We start from the raw sequence: 19,733 nt of genomic DNA on the forward strand, positions 1-19,733 counted from the left end.
GAGGAACTCGAGAAACCAGTGTGCTGTCTCACAGTCCTGGAGGCCAGAAGTCTGGAATCAGGAGTTGGTGGGACTGCACTTCCTCTTTCCTTGGTAAACTCTAAGGACCTGTCCATTCCTCACCAATTCCAGCTTCTGAAGGCTCCAGTTGTTCCTCAGCTCATGGCTACATCACTCCTCTCTCTGCCTCTGTGGTCATATGACCGCATCACATTTTCTCTGCCAAATCTCCCTTGGCCACTCTTATAAGGACCCTTGTCATTAAATTTAACACCTACCTAAATAATCGAGGATTATCACCTCTTCTTATAGTTTACTACATAAGTTAATTGCATGATTTGCCATATTCATATTTGTTGCAGGGTTGCCATTAGGCCTCTATAGCCTGTCTCCACGAAAGCCATGTCCTTCCCATGTGTACAGTAGTATTTACCCCATCCCAACATCCCTAAAACATCAATCTATTACAAAATCAATTCTAAGTCCAAAATCTTATCTGTTTATCATCAGGTCAACATTTCTAAACTCATCATCTCAATCTAAATCTCATTATCTTAATCAGGTGTGGGTGAAACTCTAGATAGTTTGAATCCTAGCATGAAAATCTTCATCTGTGGACCTGTGAAATTAGAAAACAAATTGTCCTTATCTAAAATACAATGGTAGGAGAGGCATAAGATAACAGTTATAAACACTGACATTCCAACAGGGGGAAAATGGAAGAAATAAAAAAGTCACAAGTTCCAAATATGTTTAAAACCCAGCATGGAAAATTCCATTAGGTTTCTTTTTTCCTAAGTTTTATTTAATATTTAATTGACAGAAAATAATTATATATATTTATGATGTACAATGTGATTGGTACATGTCTGTTACTTCAAATATTTATCATTTACATGTGGTGAGAACATTTAAAATTCTCTCTTTTAGATATTTTGAATGGTACAATGCATTATTATTAAGTGTAGTCACTGTGCTGTGTATGGAACACCAGAACTGATTCCTCCTACCTAACTGTAACATTGTACCCATTAACCAATGTCTCCCCTTTTCCTACTCACCTCTCTATTCCCAGCCTCTGGTAACCACCATTCTACTTTCTACTTAAATGAGTTTGACTTTAGATTCCATATGTAACTAAGATCATATGGTATTTGTCTGTCTGTGCCTGGCTTATTTCACTAAACATAATGTTCTCTACGTTCACACATGTTGTTACAAATGACAGAATCTTTTTTTAAATAACAGACTAAATAGTATTCCACTGTGTATCTACACCACAATTTTTAAAAATCCTTTTAGTCGTGGATGAATACTTTGTTTTTTTCCATATCTTGTCTAATGTGAGTAATGCTGCAATTAATATAAGGGTGCAGCCATGTCTTTGGGATACTGATGTCAGTTCCTTTGGCTATATACCCAGTCAGGGGATTGCTGGATCCTATGGGAATTCTACTTTCAGTTTTTTGAGGAACCTTCATACTTTTTTCCAAAATGGCTGTACTAATTTACAAAACCACAGTCCTGTGTTTCCTTTTCTCCACATCCTTGCCAATACTTGTTATCGTTCATGTTTTTGATGATAGCCACTGTAAAAGGCATGAGATGATATTTCACTGTGGTTTTAATTTGGCACTTTTCTGATATTTAGAGATATTGAGGAATTTTTCATATATATGTTGCTCAGTTGTATGTCATTTTTTGAGAAATATCTATTAAGTGATTTGCCCATTTTTTGAATAGAGTGATTTGTATTTTTTTTGAGTAGTTTGAGTTCCTTCATTATTTTGGATATTGGCCCTTATCCGATGTACAATTTTCAAATATTTTCTTCAAATCATGTATTATCTCTTCATTCTATTACTTGATTTCTTTGCTATGAAGAAGCTCTTTAGTTTGATCATTCCCACTTGTCTATTTTTGCTTACTTTGCCTATTTTTTTTAGTTATAGACAAGTAATCTCAGCCTAGAACAATGTCATGAAGGTTTCCCCTCAATTTCTTCTTCTAGTAGATTTATCGTTTTAGGTCTTACATTGTCTTTAATCCATTTTGAGCTGATTCTTGTAAGGCTCAATACTTTGCTGTCTGAGTCTGTAGCTCTGCTTGCCACTGCCCCTACGGGTACTTTGCATAAAGTACCCAAAGTCTTCTATGTTTCCCCTGGAAGAAATCTTCATCACCTATAACTGCAAAATTATGATTTCTGGACATTAAACCTAGAGTTTCATCCTGCAAGTGGTTGAATTACAATATAAATTGAGTGTCCAATCATGTAGGGGTATCTTTCTTCTGGGGCAGGCCAGGGCAGCCACAAAAACTGAAAAAAGTGAGGAATGGATTGTCTAGAGTTCCCAGAGAGAGTGTGGTTCTGCCACATTTCTGACTTAGTGACTTCAGAACTTCAAGGGAATTTCTGTTGTTACAACCCAACCTGTTTGTGGCAATTTGTTATGTCATCCCTAGGAAACTAATATAGTAGGATTAACAGAAAATAATAAGCCAATACAAATATTAAGCAACATTAAGCAGCTTCATTTCTCAGCACCCACAGGACAATTCTAAGCACCATTCCAGTAAAACAAAACACATTGCAAATGGGATGATTCCAGGAATGCTCAGATAGTTGAGGGATAGACAAATAATTATGCTAGACTGAACCATATGAAATGATCTTTTGTATATGTCATCATACATTTTTGATATCAGCAATTTCATATGAGTTAAACTAACTTTTGAAAAAGGACAGGAGTTGTGAATACATACCCATGTTATACTTGCTGGTAGTTTCTCTCTTCCCTACCAAGTGAGTTTGATACCAACCACCATCATCACCATGGTGAATGTTGGAATATGAATGCATGCTAATTAGCATTGTCAAATAAAGTACAGGACATCTAATTACATTCTAATTTTAAATAAATAACCAATAAATTTTTCTACAACTATGTTTCTTGTGATAAATGACAATTAATATACTAAAAACCCTACAGTTTATCCTAAATTTAAATGTAACTGGGCATCCAGTAGTTTAAATGATTGAATTTGGCAACACTGAAAATAGCACTCATTAAGTATGAGCATCAGTGATATGGTTTGTTTTTTGTTTTGTTTTGTTTTGTTTTTTGTCTGACTCTGTCACCCAGGCTGGAGTGCGGTGGCATGATCTCGGCTCACTGCAACCTCCACCTCCTGGGTTCAAGCGATTCTCCTGCCTCAGCCTCCCGAGTAGCTGGGACTACAGGCGTGCACCACCACACCCAGCTAATTTTTGTATTTTTAGTAAAGACGGGGTGTCACCGTGTTAGCCACGATGGTCGACCTCCTGACCTCGTGATCCGCCCACCTCAGCCTCCCAAAGTGCTGGGATTACAAGCATGAGGCACCGTGCCTCACCTGGGATTTTTTTTTTAACTAACAAAGCGTGGAAGACAACTTTAATAGTTTACTCAACTATTTAAGAGGTGTGGAAGATGGGTACTTGAGTAGTTTTCCCAGAGTTACAGTAATAGAAAAATAATCATTATAATACTAATACTACAAATACCATTTTTTTTGGGTAAAACCAAATAATAAAATAATTTCTATTATATATATAACTCTAAAATATCCAGGCATAAATAAATGAGTATAATTTTCTCACAGTTTCCCTGTACCGGCAATTCAGCCTCACCAGCTTTTCTTCACAAATGAGGTTGTTAAAATATTTCCGGTTGCGTTAATTCAACTGCTTCTAAATTCCTGTCCCAACCTAAAATAATCTACTCATTTTTTTCATGGTTCCACATGGTTTCCATCCATCCGTCAGTTCTGGCAAAGAAGTCCCTCAAAATGTTTACCCCCACCCTGGAGTAGTAAAATATATATTAGATGATCGTCAACCTGAAACCATATGTCCACAGAAACAGCCTGCACCGTAGCAGTAGGTAGGTTAGTATTGAGGCAAATGGCATCTAACTTGCCAGGGGACCTGCTAAGAAATGGAACAAGAGATGTGTGTCATCTTGGATGCAGAGCTTGATAATAATATCAGATAGGACGGGAGGTGGCCCAAATCCCTCCACAAATTTCATTGAAAAGTCCAAAAGATGTAAAAGCCAAAAATAATAAATAAGTGGAGGTGATTGTTTTAAAATCCAGTGTTATTGTGAGAAAGAAATGTTAAGCATTCCTAGAAAAGTATGTAACTCTGATTTTTAGTTCTAAGGTCTTAAATACCCATATTCAGTGAGAAGAACCTTAGACATCATCAAGCCTTCCACATGCAGCAGGTTAACTCCAAAAATTATAGACATTGATCTAAAACTAACAGTAAACCTTCCAGGTATTCGTATTTCCATGAGCAGGATGCACGATTCTGACTGTCCAGCTCTTATAAGCCAAGAGGGACCATTTTTGTCCACCCAGTTGCTGATAGGCAGCAAGTATGTACCATTTCTAGGACGAGTTATTTAAATTTTGATGGGGCTTATTGATAAATTAGTCATAGACAAATTCTCACTTGTTAATGTAAAGGAGGAAGGATTCAAGGAAAGAAAAAGGTCTAATGTGTGGATCCAATTAAGAGTATGCAACTCCTCGGCCGGGCATGGTGGCTTACGCCTGCAATCCCAGCACTTTGGGAGGCCTAGGTGGGTGGATCACGAGGTCAGGAGATCGAGACCATCCTGGCTAACATGGTGAAACCGCGTCTCTACTAAAAATACAAAAAAATTAGCCGGGCGTGGCGGCAGGCGCCTGTAGTTCCAGCTACACGGGAGGCTGAGGCAGGAGAATGGCATGAACCCGGGAGACGGAGCTTGCAGTGAGCCGAGATCTCACCACTGCACTCCAGCCTGGGTGACAGAGAGAGACTCCGTCTCAAAAAAAAAAAAGAGTATGCAACTCCTCAAACAAGATAGGTATTAGTTATTTTGGCAATTTATTTCTAGTGTGATAGGTCATAAACTTCAGAAGCAAATAACTCCTTGAAAAATATATAATCTGAGATTCATAATGTTTGTGTCATATATAAATGCATGTGTATTGTATATATGATCAACTTCTGATAATTTGAATTTTTTAAGATATAAAGATACATATTTTTTGGAAACTGGTAAAATATTGTAGTGGCTTATCCTCATCAATGTCCCTGTGACCCTAGTTTTCTAGGTTCTTAATATATGGTTTGGAAATGAAATGATATTTTGCCTTTTGTGTAATCTCCAACCCCTGGGAAGGCCAATTTTCCAAGGCAATTCAGAAAAATTGGGGAACTTATTATAAATATTATAGTACTGATCATTCTGTTTACAGGATCCTGATAAGGATCCTCTTTCTAGTTAGCTTTTGCTTGGTTGCTATGAACTGAAGGGATGTTTCTTCCCTCAAAATTCATATGTTGAAATCTAATCCCCAGTGTGATATGATGGTATTTGGAGGTGAGATCTTTGGTACATAATTAGGTAATTAGAGAGAAACCTTCATGAATGGGATTTGTGTCTTTATAAGAAGAGACAAGGGAGAGATGGTTTCTCTGTTGTGTGAGGATACAGCAAGTAAGAGGCCGTCTGTAAACCAGGAAGAGGATGCCTACCAGACACCAGCTCTGAAAGGAACGTTGATGTTGGCTTAAGCCACCCAGTGTATGGTATTCTGTTATAGCAACCTGAATTGACTATGATATTGACCCTTAATGTAAAGGACAATGCCTCAATTTCTCTGCAGGGAATGACCATTCTGTTCCTGCCAAAAAAAGACACTTGGAGATTGAAGCAGGCTTGTACAAAATCAGTGGCATAAATAGAAATGAAAATTCTCTATTCTGCTATTTCTCACAGATCTTTAACAGGAAGACCAGCATCAGTGGATACTTCATCCAGTTTAAAATGGAAGACTGGTCTCCGAATCACCTTCACTCACCTCACCATGGGAGCTTTTAACTTTTAAAACTACATCCGTTCATCTTAGTTTCACACAGCCTTTTATATCAATCATGCTAAACACTTTCCAAATGTTTAGTTCTTATCTGAAAAAGCACTTCCTCTTGAAAATATTACCTAGCAGTCCTCACACATTCCTGAATCGGAGTTTGTATTCCTCCTATGGATGTCCATAATACCAAATACATATTATTGCACTAAATAAAAAATGCTGAGGTTCCATTTATGCCTTAGATGTTATTATTAAAATAATCTTCATAGTTCGTTTTAGAACAAAGCTAGAATGACTTATCTCTCTCTCTCAATTATTTTATTCTAAAAAGGAAAAAATAATGCATATTTGAAAAGTAATGAAAGTGATAATATGACTTTTTTTATGAAAGTCATAATCTTATTTTTTTTCCCCACAGCCACTGAACTATGAGAAAAAGAAGTCATATACCCTCAACATAGAAGGAGCAAATACACATCTTGATTTTCGCTTTTCTCACTTGGGTCCTTTTAAAGATGCTACTATGCTGAAGATCATTGTTGGGGATGTAGATGAACCACCACTATTTTCCATGCCTTCCTACCTCATGGAAGTCTACGAAAATGCCAAGATTGGGACCGTCGTTGGTACAGTTTTGGCACAAGATCCTGACAGTACTAACAGCTTAGTAAGGTATGGCATGCTTCAATCGTTTAGACATATAAAGATTTTTATTGCCTCTCACATTAATTAAACTTGAATAAAATTACACTTAAAATGTTTTATTTCTACGTTGTTTTCTACGAATATAATTAAATTATAATATTAATTGATTTTAACTGTGTAGCTTAGCAGTTGGATTTTTGTCACATTAAGAACATATTTTGCTATCTTCGTGAATGTCTTATTGACCACATGTTAATTTTTTCATTTGACTTAATGGATGTGAGCATAATTGATTGAGAAAATTGTTGTAGAGCTATTTAATCACAAACTAGAGAATCTATTGCTCCCTTAATGATAGGAAGTGTAGATATAGCACAAAGCATGATGATTTGGGGATAACACTCATCTCTAACTGACTCTGGTTCCTTTGGTCAGCCTAGCTGTGTGGCTTTCTCTTTATATGTAAAAGTGGAAAAATAATGTCTATGTCTCAGAGCTATTGTGAGGATGCGTGAAGCAATGTGCGTAAAGCACTCAGCAAAGTGGCCTGCACCTAGTAGTCACTCAATAAATGCTAACTTGTGAAAGACAGTATAGGGTGCAAAAAACTCTGAATACAGGAAAATCAGCGTGGGAACTCTATTGTGTCTGCTTACTAGCAGAGTGATCTTTTACAGTCATTCAGTCATGTGGAATCTCAAATTCCAAATATGTGAACAAAGAATAATAATGCTACATAAATATGTTGATAGGATTTAGTTAGATTAAAGGACTTAACACATTGCCCAGCATATAATAAGTGCTCACTAAATAATACTTGTATTAGTTTAGTACATCATACTGGAGAGATAATCAAAGCTTTTTTGCATTATCAAAAGAGTTTTTCTGTGTCCCTCATTTATAACAAAATCAGAAAGGCTGCATACATGTGTAAAACTTCTTAGATATCCTGTATTTATACGCATGGAAATCCTGTCTCTAGAAAGGTTAAAATCCTTAATAATGTTTCTAATTTTTACCATGAAATCCTTGGTTTTCATTCACTTAACAAAAGCTAATATACTAAATAGTCTCCTCAGTATCTGTGGGATATTTGTAAAAGCTCTGAATTTTCTTTTTCATAAGCATGACTGTTTCAGTTAAAAATAATCCCCCTAGCACCCATGCATGTAGTGAAGCAATTTTCTGTGCACAAATGTAGATATTCAACAATCCTACTCCATCTGCAAGTATAGAAACTGTATCCTGTCACACTAACAGCAAGAGCTAGATAATGCTTGAAGAAGGAGGATCGGTAAACTATACAAAATAATATGCATAAACCAAGTTACAGAAATCAGTCTCTAACTAAGGAATAGAAATCAAAGTTAACATGTTTCATCGCTCAACCAAAGGAAAGCCCGTTTTGCTTCAACATTCCATAGAATGCCATGTTTTTAATTATACTTTTGACCCCAAACAGTAAGTATGATTTGTTCAGGTTTAAAAAAAAATGTAGCACCATAAAAGATCTGTACAAATGAGGCTTTCTTTACCAAAAGCACCCAATATCTTTTGGGAATAGAGATAGGTCATGATATAAGTTTGCTGTGAAAATATTAAATAAACATTGACAATATTTTTTTAAATTAAAGTTGATACTAATGATAATTTCTGTAATTATTTAAAAAAACAGGAAGTGCAACCATTTGTTTAATTTATTTTTTATTAATACAAAAAAGTTGTACATTTGGCAGGATACATGTGATAATTTGACACATTCATATGATCAAATCAGGGTAGTTGTGAAATTCATCACCTTAAATATGTATCGTTTCTTTATACTGAGAACATTCAAATCATTATCTTCTAGCTGTTTTAAAATGTACAATCCAGTGGGTACCAATATGTACATTTAGATGGAAGAAATAGAACCTAGTGTTTGATAGATCAGTAGGGTGACTATAGCAATCACTCTTAGACTATGTTTTAATCACTTGTAAAGTGCGATATTATAGTAGTCCTCATGATAAAGAATTATACATGTGCACACACACACAGACACACATACACACAGCATCTTGAACTCCAGGGAAGAAATAGACTTGGAAAAAAATATGCATTGTGTATCATGCATAATTCTCCACAGAAAGAGAATGAAATATCTGGGCCCTGTGGCCCAGCCAAGTTGACGGGTACAATTAACCATCACACTGTGTTTAGTGTAATAATGGTCTGAGGGAGGTGTGCATGGAGAATGTATTCCAAAACTTTCTGGAGGCAATGAGCTGAGGAAAATTGAATTGAGGCTCATAAACCAATTAGAAATTAGAGAAATGAAGAATGAAGGAAAGAATTGTAGTTTATTGTACATGAGGAGCTTGGGTTACCTGTGGGAAGAGCAAGTAATGAGATTGGAGAGATAGATTAGATACAGATCATGAAGAGGCTTTCTGCAATGGTAAGGTCTTTGAAATTAATCCTGGCAGCAATGCCAATAGGGAGAGAAATGAGAGGAACTTTGATAATTATAACCAAAACAATGATAGGAAAATTTGCATTTCAAAATAAACAATATTTAAAATCAAGTGAAAGGTAAAATATGTGTGGTGAAATGTAGGCCAAGGGGGAGAAATTGAGGTCAAGGACAAACATGTTTTAGCATTATTCTATATGTTCCAACATATATGAAAACACCCCTTCCCACATAGGACTGTGATTCTCACATGGGGGCAAAATCCACCCCCCTACAAGGGACAGTTGAAAATGTCTGGAGACATATCTAGCTATTACATCTTGGGATAGTGTCTTAGTCACTTTACGCTGCTATAACAAATTACCTTCGATTGTGTGGTATAAACAAAAAACATTTATTTCTCACAGTTCTAGAGGCTGGGAAGTCCAAGATCAAAGGGCCAGCCTATCTGGTATCTGGTGTGTGTCTGATTCCTGGTTTGCAGAGAGCCCTCTTCTCCCTATATTTTCACATAGTGAGGAGCAGAAAGAAAGAAAGCAAACTCTTCCGTTTCTTTTTACGAGAGCACACATCACACAATGAATGTCCCACCAATTTTCTCCCTTAGTCAGTTTGGCTGCTAAGAAGAATTATCATAGTCTTGATGGCTTATAAAAAACTGCAATTTATTTATCACAGTTCTTGAGTCTGAGAGTCTGAGATTAGGTTGCCAGAATTGTCGGGTTGTGGTAAGTGCCCTCTTCTGGATTGCAGACTACCAACGTCTCGTATTCTCACATCTTGGAAAAAGGTAGCTAGCTCTAAGCTCCTCTTGTAAAGGCACTAATCCATTCATGACAGTTCCATTTTCATGACCTCATAATCACCTCCAGAAGTTTGTACCTCCACATGCCATTACATTGTGGATTACTGTTTACTATACGAATTTGGGGGAGGGGGATAAAAGCATTCAGCTTGTAGCAGGTAGGGTGTTACTGGCATCTAGAGGTGGAAGTCATGGATGGTGCTAAACATTCTGAAACTCACAGGACAACTCCCACAGAAATTATCTGGCCCCAAGTCAATAGTGCTAATGTTGAGAAAACCTGACATAGAGTAAAACAAACTGACTGGCAAATTGGTAAAACTGGAGTACTAACTGTATTCATGGGAAGAAATTTTGAAAAGATATTTCAGAGATAGGTGTCTATATATACAAATCATATACATGAATAGTCATGTGAATGTTTCAATGTGTACTTTCAATCAATTAAAATATGTCACTAATTGTCTCAGTAATTGTCCTATATCATTGAGAGCACTTAAATGAACACTCATATGAAACATGCACTCTCCTGGTTGTTGGGATGCAAAGATGATTGGTACATAGTTTCCAAATGCTAAGAAGGGAAGCATAAATCTATTAGCATATGAACTATTCTTTCTGCTTTGTTTTGGTTAGAGAACTAAAATGAATCCTGCTAAAGCTGCCTTAAAATAATTAGACTCCATAGCTGCTGTTTGGGGGCATAATTTACATAATATTTATTCTTGATTTTAATAAAAATGTGTCATTCACATGGGCCTCTGGGTGCAAATAGTGAATAAAAAAACAGAAAACATTAACAAAAACAAAAGCAAGCCTATACTTCCACCTTTCTCAGGGACCAAATGTTTGTACTAATTAAGGAAAAGCACATTGAAAAGATGTACTTTGCAATGTGCCCTGAAATGCAATTAACTCCAAGTTTGTAGAATTGGTAATGAAAGGGAGTTTGAGCTTTGCAAGCATTTGTGAAAAGCTTCCTGACTTCGGTCTTTTGTATTTTACTATTGTACTTTTGTACTTCAGTCTTTGTATTTTACCATTGTCCTTTTATCAATTATTAGTAAGACTCTTCAGATTTCATAGAGAATATAATGTCTAGGTTTTGTCTGTTTCAACTCTAAACAAGATGTGTAATTTGCAGCAATATAAAGTATATATAAAATGTAAAATAAATTATTATCTAGTGTAGTCACCATGTCAGGCTATCAAATACTAGCTGTTGTTCCTTCTAACTACATTTTTTACCCAGTAATCATCCCCAATTACCCGCCCCACCACCACTACCCTTCCTAGCCTCTGACAACCATTATTCTACCCCCTATCTCCTTGGGTTCAATTGTTCTAATTTTAGCTCCTACATATGAATAAGAACATGTGAAGTTTGTCTTTCTGTGCCTGGCTTATTTCACTTAACATAATGTCCTGCAGTTCTATCTATGTTGCAAATGATAGAATCTTATTCTATTTTATGGCTGAATTACTGTATTGTGCATATGTACCACATTTTCTTTATCCATTCATCTATTGATGGACACTTAGGTTGCTTTCAAATCTTGGCTGTTGTGATTAGTGCTGCAGTGAATATGGAGTGCAGATATCTCTTCAGCGTACTGGTTTCCTTTCTGATATGGTTTGGCTGTGTCCTCACCCAAATCTCATCTTGAATTGTATCTCCCATAATTCCCACGTGTTGTGATAGGGACCTGGTGGGAGGTAATTGAATCGTGGGGGCAGTTTCCCCCATAGTGTTCTCGTGGTAGTGAATAAGTCTCACAAGATATGATGGTTTTATAAGGGGTTTCACCTTTCACTTGGCTCTCATTCTTTCTTGTCTGCCCCCATGCAAGACGTGTCTTTTGCCTTCCACCATGATTGTGAGGCCTCCCCAGCCACGTGTGAATCCATTAAACCTCTTTTTCTTTATAAATTACCGAGTTTCAAGTATGTCTTTATCAGCAGCATAAAAACGGACTAATACATTTTCTTTTTCATATAAACATAGCAGCAGGATTGCTGCATCATAGGGAGCTCTATGTTTAGCTTTTAAGAAACTGTCAAACTGTTCTCCATAGTGGTTATACTAATTTACGTTCCCACCAACAGGATATGGGGGTTGCCTTTTCTCCACATCCTTTGCCATCATTTGTTATTGCCTGTAATTTTGATATAAGCCATTTTAACTGGGGTGAGATAATTTCTCATTGTAGTTTTGATTGGCATTTCTATGATGATCAGTGATGTTAAGCACCTTTTTATATGTCTGTTTGCTATTTGTATGTCATCTTTTGAGAAATGTCTATTCAGATATTTTGCCCATTTTTTATTCAGATTATTAGATTTTTTTTCTATAGATTTGTTTGAGCTTCAGTTATATTCCGGTTATTAATCCCTGGTCATATGGATAATTTGAAAATATTTTCTTTCATTTTGTGGGTTGTCACTTTCCATTGTTGATTGTTTTCTTTGATGTGCAGAAGCCTTTTAACTTGATGTGATCCCATTTATCTATTTTTTATTTGGTTGACTGTGCTTGCAGCATATTACTCAAGAAATCTTTGTTCAGATGAATGTCCAGCAGAGTTTTCCCAACGTACTCTCTTCAGTTTCACAGTGTGAGTTCATAGACTTAAGTTTTAATACATTTTGAATTGATTTTTGCATATAGCTAGAGATGGGGGTCTGGTTTCAATTATCTGTATATGGATATGCAGTTTTCCCAGCACCACTGTAGAGTCATTTATTGTAGTTATTGCAGACTGGGCTTATTTGTGCCTGTCATTCTTGGGGACTCTTCCAAGTACTCAAAGGGGATTAATTGGGTGTTATGATCTAAGTCTTTGGTCATTGCAGCTATATCTGCATTAGGGGGTACCCCAAGCCCAGTAATGCTGTGACTCTGAAGACTTGTGGAGGTACTGCTGTAGTGGTCTTGGGTAAAATCTAAGATAATTCCCTGGATTACTAGGCAAAGACTCTTGTTCTCTTCCCTTACATTCCCCTAAACAAATGGAGTTTCTCTGTCCATGTTGATCTGCCTGGAGCTCAGCAGAGGAGTGACATAAGCATCACTGTAGCCACCAATACCAAGACTGCACTGGGTCATAACTGAAATGAACATATCACTGGATCTCACCCAAGACCGCTGACTACTAATGCCTGGCTACTACTGATATTCCCTTAAGGCCCAGGGCTCTTCAGTTAGCAAGCAGTGAATCCAGCCAGGATTGTGTCCTTCCCTTCAATGATGTTAGCTCTCATGTTCCACAGCCCAGGGCAGGTCTAGAAATGCTGTCCAGGAGCCACAGCCTGGATTCGAGAACCTTAGGAATCTACTTGGTGCTCTATTCTACTGTGGCTGAGCTGACACCCCAGCCACAAGACAAAGTTCTTCCCGCTCTTCCCTCTTCTTTTCTCAAGCAGGAGTTTCTCCCCATGTGGTATGTACTGCCTGGATACCACCCATCTTCACTCAAGGCCCATGGGCTCTTCTGTCAGCTTGTGCTGAACACTGCCTGGACTGAGTCTCTTCCTTCAGGGCAGTTAGCTCCACTCTAGCCCAGGGCAGGTTTAGAACTTCTCTCCTCTGAGCCAACCAACTCCTGGAATCAGGGACCCCAGGAGCCTGCTTGATGCTCCACCCCTCTGTGGTCAAGCTGGTATCCAAGCTGCAAGACAAACTCCCCTTTATACTTCCCTTTCCCGTCCTTGAGCAGGAAGAGTCTCTCCCCATAGCCACCATATCTGTTAATACCCTGGGTTACACCTGAGTCTCATTCTCATCAAAAGCCCACGATGAGTAATGTCTGGCTACAGTTGATGCTTACTCAAGGTCCAAGAGATCTTTAGTAAGGAGGTCATGAATTCCACCAGGACTGGGTTCTTCCCTTCAAGGCAGCAGGTTCCCTTCTGGCCCAGGTGTATCTAAAAATGTTGTCTGAGAGCTAGGGCCTCAGGATTCTGTCTGCTGCCCTGTTCTACTGTGGCTGAACTTGTATCCAAGTTGCAAGATGAAGTCCTTTTTACTCCTTCCTCACTTCTACTCAAGTGGAAGGAAGGGATCTCTCCCAGAGCTGCAAGCTGCACTGCCTGTGGTTGGGGGGAGGAGTGGCAGAAGCACTCCCTTGACCACGCCAGCTGGCTTCTCACTATGTCACCTGCACTCCAGATCCACTGGCTCCAAGCCCAGCACATCACCAAGGCTTACTCAGGAATTGCAGTCCTTCTGGCCCAGACTGCCTTTCAAGTTCATTAAGGACCCTGGAGTGCTTTAGCCCACAGTCGTGGGGCTAGCCAGAACCCAGGTTTTGACCACTGGGTTGAGTTATTTCTCTCTAGCCTGTGCTGGACTAAAGGCTTACTCCATAGGTTGCAGGATGTGTTCTGTCACTTTTTGCTTTCTGCCATAACAAGGAAGTAGTGACTTCCAACGCAAAGTCTCATAATCATTGTGTTCTCCCTCCCCAAAGTGCACAGATTCTCTCTTTGTGCTCTGCTGCCACTACCAGGGTATGAGGGAGGGGTTGTGTAAGCCATTCAAGGCTGTCTTTCCTGTGCTCTTCAGTGCCCCATTCATTAATATAGTGTTAATACCAAGTACTGTGATCAGTCAGCTGATTTTTAGTCCTTATGAAGGTGTTTCATGGAAAGTTCTTCAATTCAGTGTTCCTGCAGGGTTGACAATCTTTGTAGGGTTCTATACTGCTATCTTGCTCCACCTTCTTCTCCAATCATCACCTTTTTGAAAAAATAAAATTAGAGCCTGGCTGTTTACCAGCAGTGAAGCCTTTCATTTAAACAGGCTACACCATTTGCTCACAAATTACAAATAGAATTCAGGAATTTCACAGATTAGCTACTGAGAGATGAGCAATCCCATGTTGAAAACAAGAAGCTAGAGAGCTTTTGGGAATGTAGCTTTATGACACATGACTGTTAAATTGTTACCATTCATTGTCTTCTGTCTGTTGGCCATGGACCTTATATATCATTCCATAAACTGTTTTACAACACTGAAACTGTCTGTATTATTGATTCCATTCTATAGATGAAGAAACTAAAGTTCAAAAAATTAACTAACTTGATTCTGTTTTCAGTGATAACATGACATTTTAATGCAAATCCAATTTTGCTTTACTCTGAAAACTTTCTTTTTGTAGCCCAATATCCTCCCTCTTATACTATAACTAATAAAAAATAAAAACAAACAAACAAAATGACTACATTTACAAAAGTCAAGTATCAAAAATTAGAAACAAATGTATATTATAAATGCTCAGAGAGCCATTAATCAAATGCCATTACCTGGGGCCTTCCCTTTTATGGGTTTACTCCACACATTAGAAAAGGGGATGCTAACTGGCAAGTCTTTTTTTAACTTTAGCATCTTAGTAATAAACTTGCTCTTAATTTTATAGTTTCTCCATATTGTAGTTAAAGATGTACATTACTTGATTTAGTATAAAAAAAGTTGGAGTCCCTGAATCAACATTTCTTATATGATGAAAAGCTTTAGCAGCTGAATTATGTGAATGAGTATATGCCCCATCTTTCCTTCTTTTGCATCTTGATTTATAACCTGAATTTATCTATGCATTTACTTCTTGTTGAGAATTTGAATGTTTTCTTTGAATGATAACTTTAAGGAAGTAAATGATTAAATATTTCGCATAATTGTTTCAAATGCTTATGATGGCACTACCTATAAAATAAACTATAGCCCAAATGTATTGTGAAGATATTGGAAACTTAGCCAGATTTTAAAATATTTTTGCAACATAAGGGATACTTTTAAAGAAATGGATGCAAAGTATTAAAAGTATTTTCTCAGCCTATCCAGAGATTTATTGTGACCTTGGTGAGGTGAATTTATTGGTAAATAATGGTACAGTGAATACACTGGAAGCATTCACTTCTTTTTGTTTTTTGTTTGCTTTCTTCTCTACTTTTGAAATTTTCACATAATTGATGATGAGTTGGATTAGAAATACCAAATTATTTTGGATGTTATAACAGCAAAAAAAAGAGAGAGATTTTAAAATAATGATAAGGCCTTTTGGCAAAGTTCAAGAGGGAAAGTGAAAAGAAATTATTAAGAGTTTGAATGCAGGATTTAAACTTTTGAAAACAAAGATGAAAAATAACCAGTAAATATGTTTTAAACTGTGTTCATGTTAAAGGTATCTAATATACAAGAACTTTTTCATAGACCAAATTTAGTTGTAAAAGTTTTCCTTATTGACAACATAAAATTATTTCAGTGTTCTCTTCATGGCAATCCTCAGTGTATCATCAAAAACACTCAGCCATTGTGTTCTGATCCAAAGGAAACAGTCCATTATGGACATTTAATGCAAATCCAGTAGAGACAGACAGAAAGCAAATTCTTGCTTAAAATCAAAAGTCTTTGTCTACAACCTGTGTTTTGAAATTGTATCACATTATATATTGCTGATATTAGAACACTGAGATTGATTAATGGTTTATTGTTCAGTGTCATAAACACATGATACTTGAGAACTCAAGGGCACATAAAGATGACTAAGACAACTCTTTTCTTTCATAGATGAACATATCTTTAGACTTTGAAGGCTGAATGGTCCAAAAGTACATAGCTAAAGATATTATCTGATATAAAATGATTTTTTCCCCTAGGCCAAACATAATTATAACACATTTAGTCATACAACTACTTGTTTTCTGTTTTGGCCTATTTTTAAAAAATTCAATAGGTTTTTGGGGAACAGGTGATGTTTGGTTACATGAATATGTTATTTAGTGGTGATTTTTAATATTTTGGTGCACCCATCGCCTGATCAGTATACACTGAACCCAATGTGTAGTGTTTATCCCTCACCCTCACACCCTTTCCCCCAAGTCCCCAAAGTCCATTGTATCATTCTTGTGCCTTTGCATCCTCATAGCTTAGCTCCCACTTATGAGTGAGAAAATACAATGTTTGGTTTTCCATTCCTGAGTTATTGAACTTAGAATAATAGTTTCCAATTCCATCCAGGCTGTTGCAAATGCCATTATTTCATTCATTTTTGTGGCTGACTAGTATTCCATGGTATATGTATACCACATTTTCTTTATCCCTACGTTGACAGATGGGCATTTGGGCTGGTTCCCTATTTTTGCAATTATGAATTGTGCTGCTATAAACATACCTTCGCAGGTATCTTTTTTGTATAATGCCTTCTTTTCCTATGGGTAGATACCCAGGAGTGGGATTGCTGTTTCAAATGATAGATGTACTTTTAGTTCTGTAAGGAATCTCCACACTGTTTTCCGTAGTGGTTGTACTAGTTTGCACTCCCACCAACAATGTAAAAGTGCTCCCTTTTCACCACATCCATGCCAACATCTATTATTTATTGATTTTTTGATTATGGCCATTCTTGTAGAAGTGAGGTGGTATCACATTGTGATTTTGATTTGCAGTTCCCTGATAATTCGTGATGTTGAATTTTTTTCATCTGTTTATTGGCCATTTGGAATATCTTCTTTTGAGAATTATCTATTACTGTCCTTAGCCCACTTTTTGATGGGATTTTTTTTTCTTGCTGATTTGTTTAAGTTCCTTGTAGATTCTGGATATTAGTCCTTTATCAGATGTATAGATTGTGAAGATTTTCCCCCACTCAGTGGGTTGTCTGTTTACTCTACTGATTATTTCTTTTACTGTGCAGAACATTTTTACTTTAATTAAGTTCCATCTATTTATCTTTGTTTTTGTTGTGTTTGCTTTTTGATTCTTGGTCATGAAGTCTTTGTCTAAGCCATTTTCTAGAAGGACTTTTCCAATGTTATCTTCTAGAAATTTTATGGTTTCAGGTTTTAGATTTAAGTCTTTGATCCATCTTGAGGTGAGTTTTGTATAAGGGTGAGAAATGAGGATCCAGTTTCATTCTTCTACCTGTAGCTTGCCAGTTATCCCAGTACAATTTGTTGAATTGGGTATCTTTTTCCCACTTTACATTTCTGTTTGCTTTGTCAAAGATCAGTTGGCTGTATTTGGCTTTATTTCTGGGTTATCTATTTTGTTCCGTTGGTCTATGTGACTATTTTTTATACCAGTACCATGCTGTTTTGGTGACTATGGCCTTATAATATAATTTGAAGTCAGGTAATGTGATGCCTCCAGAATTTGTTCTTTTTGCTTAGTCTTGCTTTGGCTATGCAGGCTCTCTTTTGGTTCCATATGAATTTTAGGATTTTTTTTCTAGTTTTGTGAAGAATGATGGTGGTATTTTGTTAAGAACTGCATTGAATTTGTAGATTCCTTTTGGCAGTATGGCCATTTTTACAATATTGATTGACTCCATCTATGAGCATGGGATATGTTTCCATTTGTTTATGTTGTCTATGATGTATTTCAGCAGTGTTTTGTAGTTTTCCTTGTAGAGGTTTTTCTTCTTCTTGGTTAAATATATTCCTGAGGTTTTTTTTTTTTTTTTTGCAACTATTATAAAGGGGTTGAGTTCCTGATTTGATTTTCAGCTTGGTCACTATTAGTGTATAGCAGAGCTACTGATTTGTGCACATTATTTTTGTATCCTGAAACTTTTCTTAATTCATTTACCAGTTCTAGGAGCTTTTTGCATGAGTCTTTAGGATTTTCTAGGTATAGGATCATGTCATCACCAAACAGCAACAATCTGACTTCATCATTATCAATTGGATGTCCTTTATTTCTTTCTCTCGTTTGACTGCTCTGGCTAGGACTTCTGCTACTTGAAGAGAAGTGTTAAGAGTAAACATCCTTGTCTTGTTCCAATTCTCAGGGGGAATGCTTTTAACTTTACCCTGTTGGCTGTGGGTTTGTCATAGATGGCTTTTATTACCTTAAGGTATGCCCCTTCTTTGGTGTTTTTGATGAGTGTTTTAACCATAAAAGGATGCTGGATTTTGTTCAAAAGCTTTTACTGCATCTATTGAGATAATCATGTGATTTTTATTTTTAATTCTGTTTATGTGGTGTACCACATTTATTGACTCGTGGATATTAAACCATACCTGCATCCCTGCTATGAAACCTACTCGATCATGGTGGATTATCTTTTTGATATGCTGTCGAATTCTGTTAGACAGTATTTTGTTGAAGATTTTTTCATATATGTTCATCAGGGTCTGTAACACAGCCGAAGAAAAGAAATAACAAAGATCTGAGCAGAACTAAATTAAATTGAAACAAAAAACACACAGTACAATAGATAAATGAAACAAAAAGCTAGTTCTTTAAAAAGATAAATAAAAATGATAGAACATTAGTGAGATTAACCAAGAAGAGAAGCAAGAAGATGCAAACAAGCTCAATTAGAAATGCAACAGGAGATGTTACAACTGATACCACAGACATACAAAAGAGAACTCTAGGCTACTGTGAACAACTTTGTTCACAGTAAACTAGAAAACCAAGAGGAGATGGATACATTCCTGGAAATATACAACCGTCCTAGATCGTGTTCATAAGGGTCTGGTGCATATATGTTCATCCGGGTCTGTGTATTGGTCTGTAGTATTCTTTTTTTGTTATGTCCCCTTTTGGTTTTAGTATTAGAATGATACTGGCTTCATGGAATCACTTAGGGAAGATTTTCTCCTTCTCTGTCTTGTGGAATAGTGTCAATAGGATTGGTACCAATTTTTGCTTGAATGTCTAATATAATTCAGCCATGAATCTGTCTGGTCCTGGACTTTTTTTTGTTGTTGGTAACTTTTTAATTACCCTGTCAATCTCACTGCTTGTTATTTGTCTGTTCAGAGTTTATATTTTTTTCCTTGTTTAATCTAGGAGGGTTGTATATTTCCAGGAATTTATCCATCTACTCTTGGTTTTCTATTTTATGTGCATAAAGTTGTTCATAATAGCCTAGAATGCTCTTTTGTATGTCTGTGGTATCAGTTCTACTA

General features: G+C 36.8%; 1 protein-coding gene across 5 annotated transcripts in view; it reads left to right on the forward strand.

Annotated features, from left to right (window-relative positions):
* The window catches only part of CDH18 (cadherin 18), a 1,104,671-nt gene that overhangs the window by 997,752 nt on the left and 87,186 nt on the right, over positions 1 to 19,733 (forward strand). For all 5 annotated transcript variants that reach the window (XM_014344962.5, XM_055112494.1, XM_008971208.4 and 2 more), the window contains one exon: positions 6,332 to 6,585. In XM_014344962.5, the coding sequence (XP_014200448.1) occupies positions 6,332 to 6,585 (254 nt within the window). The remainder of the gene's footprint in view (positions 1 to 6,331; positions 6,586 to 19,733) is intronic.

Source organism: Pan paniscus, chromosome 4, assembly GCF_029289425.2.
Source record: "Pan paniscus chromosome 4, NHGRI_mPanPan1-v2.0_pri, whole genome shotgun sequence".
Classification (NCBI taxonomy): domain Eukaryota; kingdom Metazoa; phylum Chordata; class Mammalia; order Primates; family Hominidae; genus Pan; species Pan paniscus.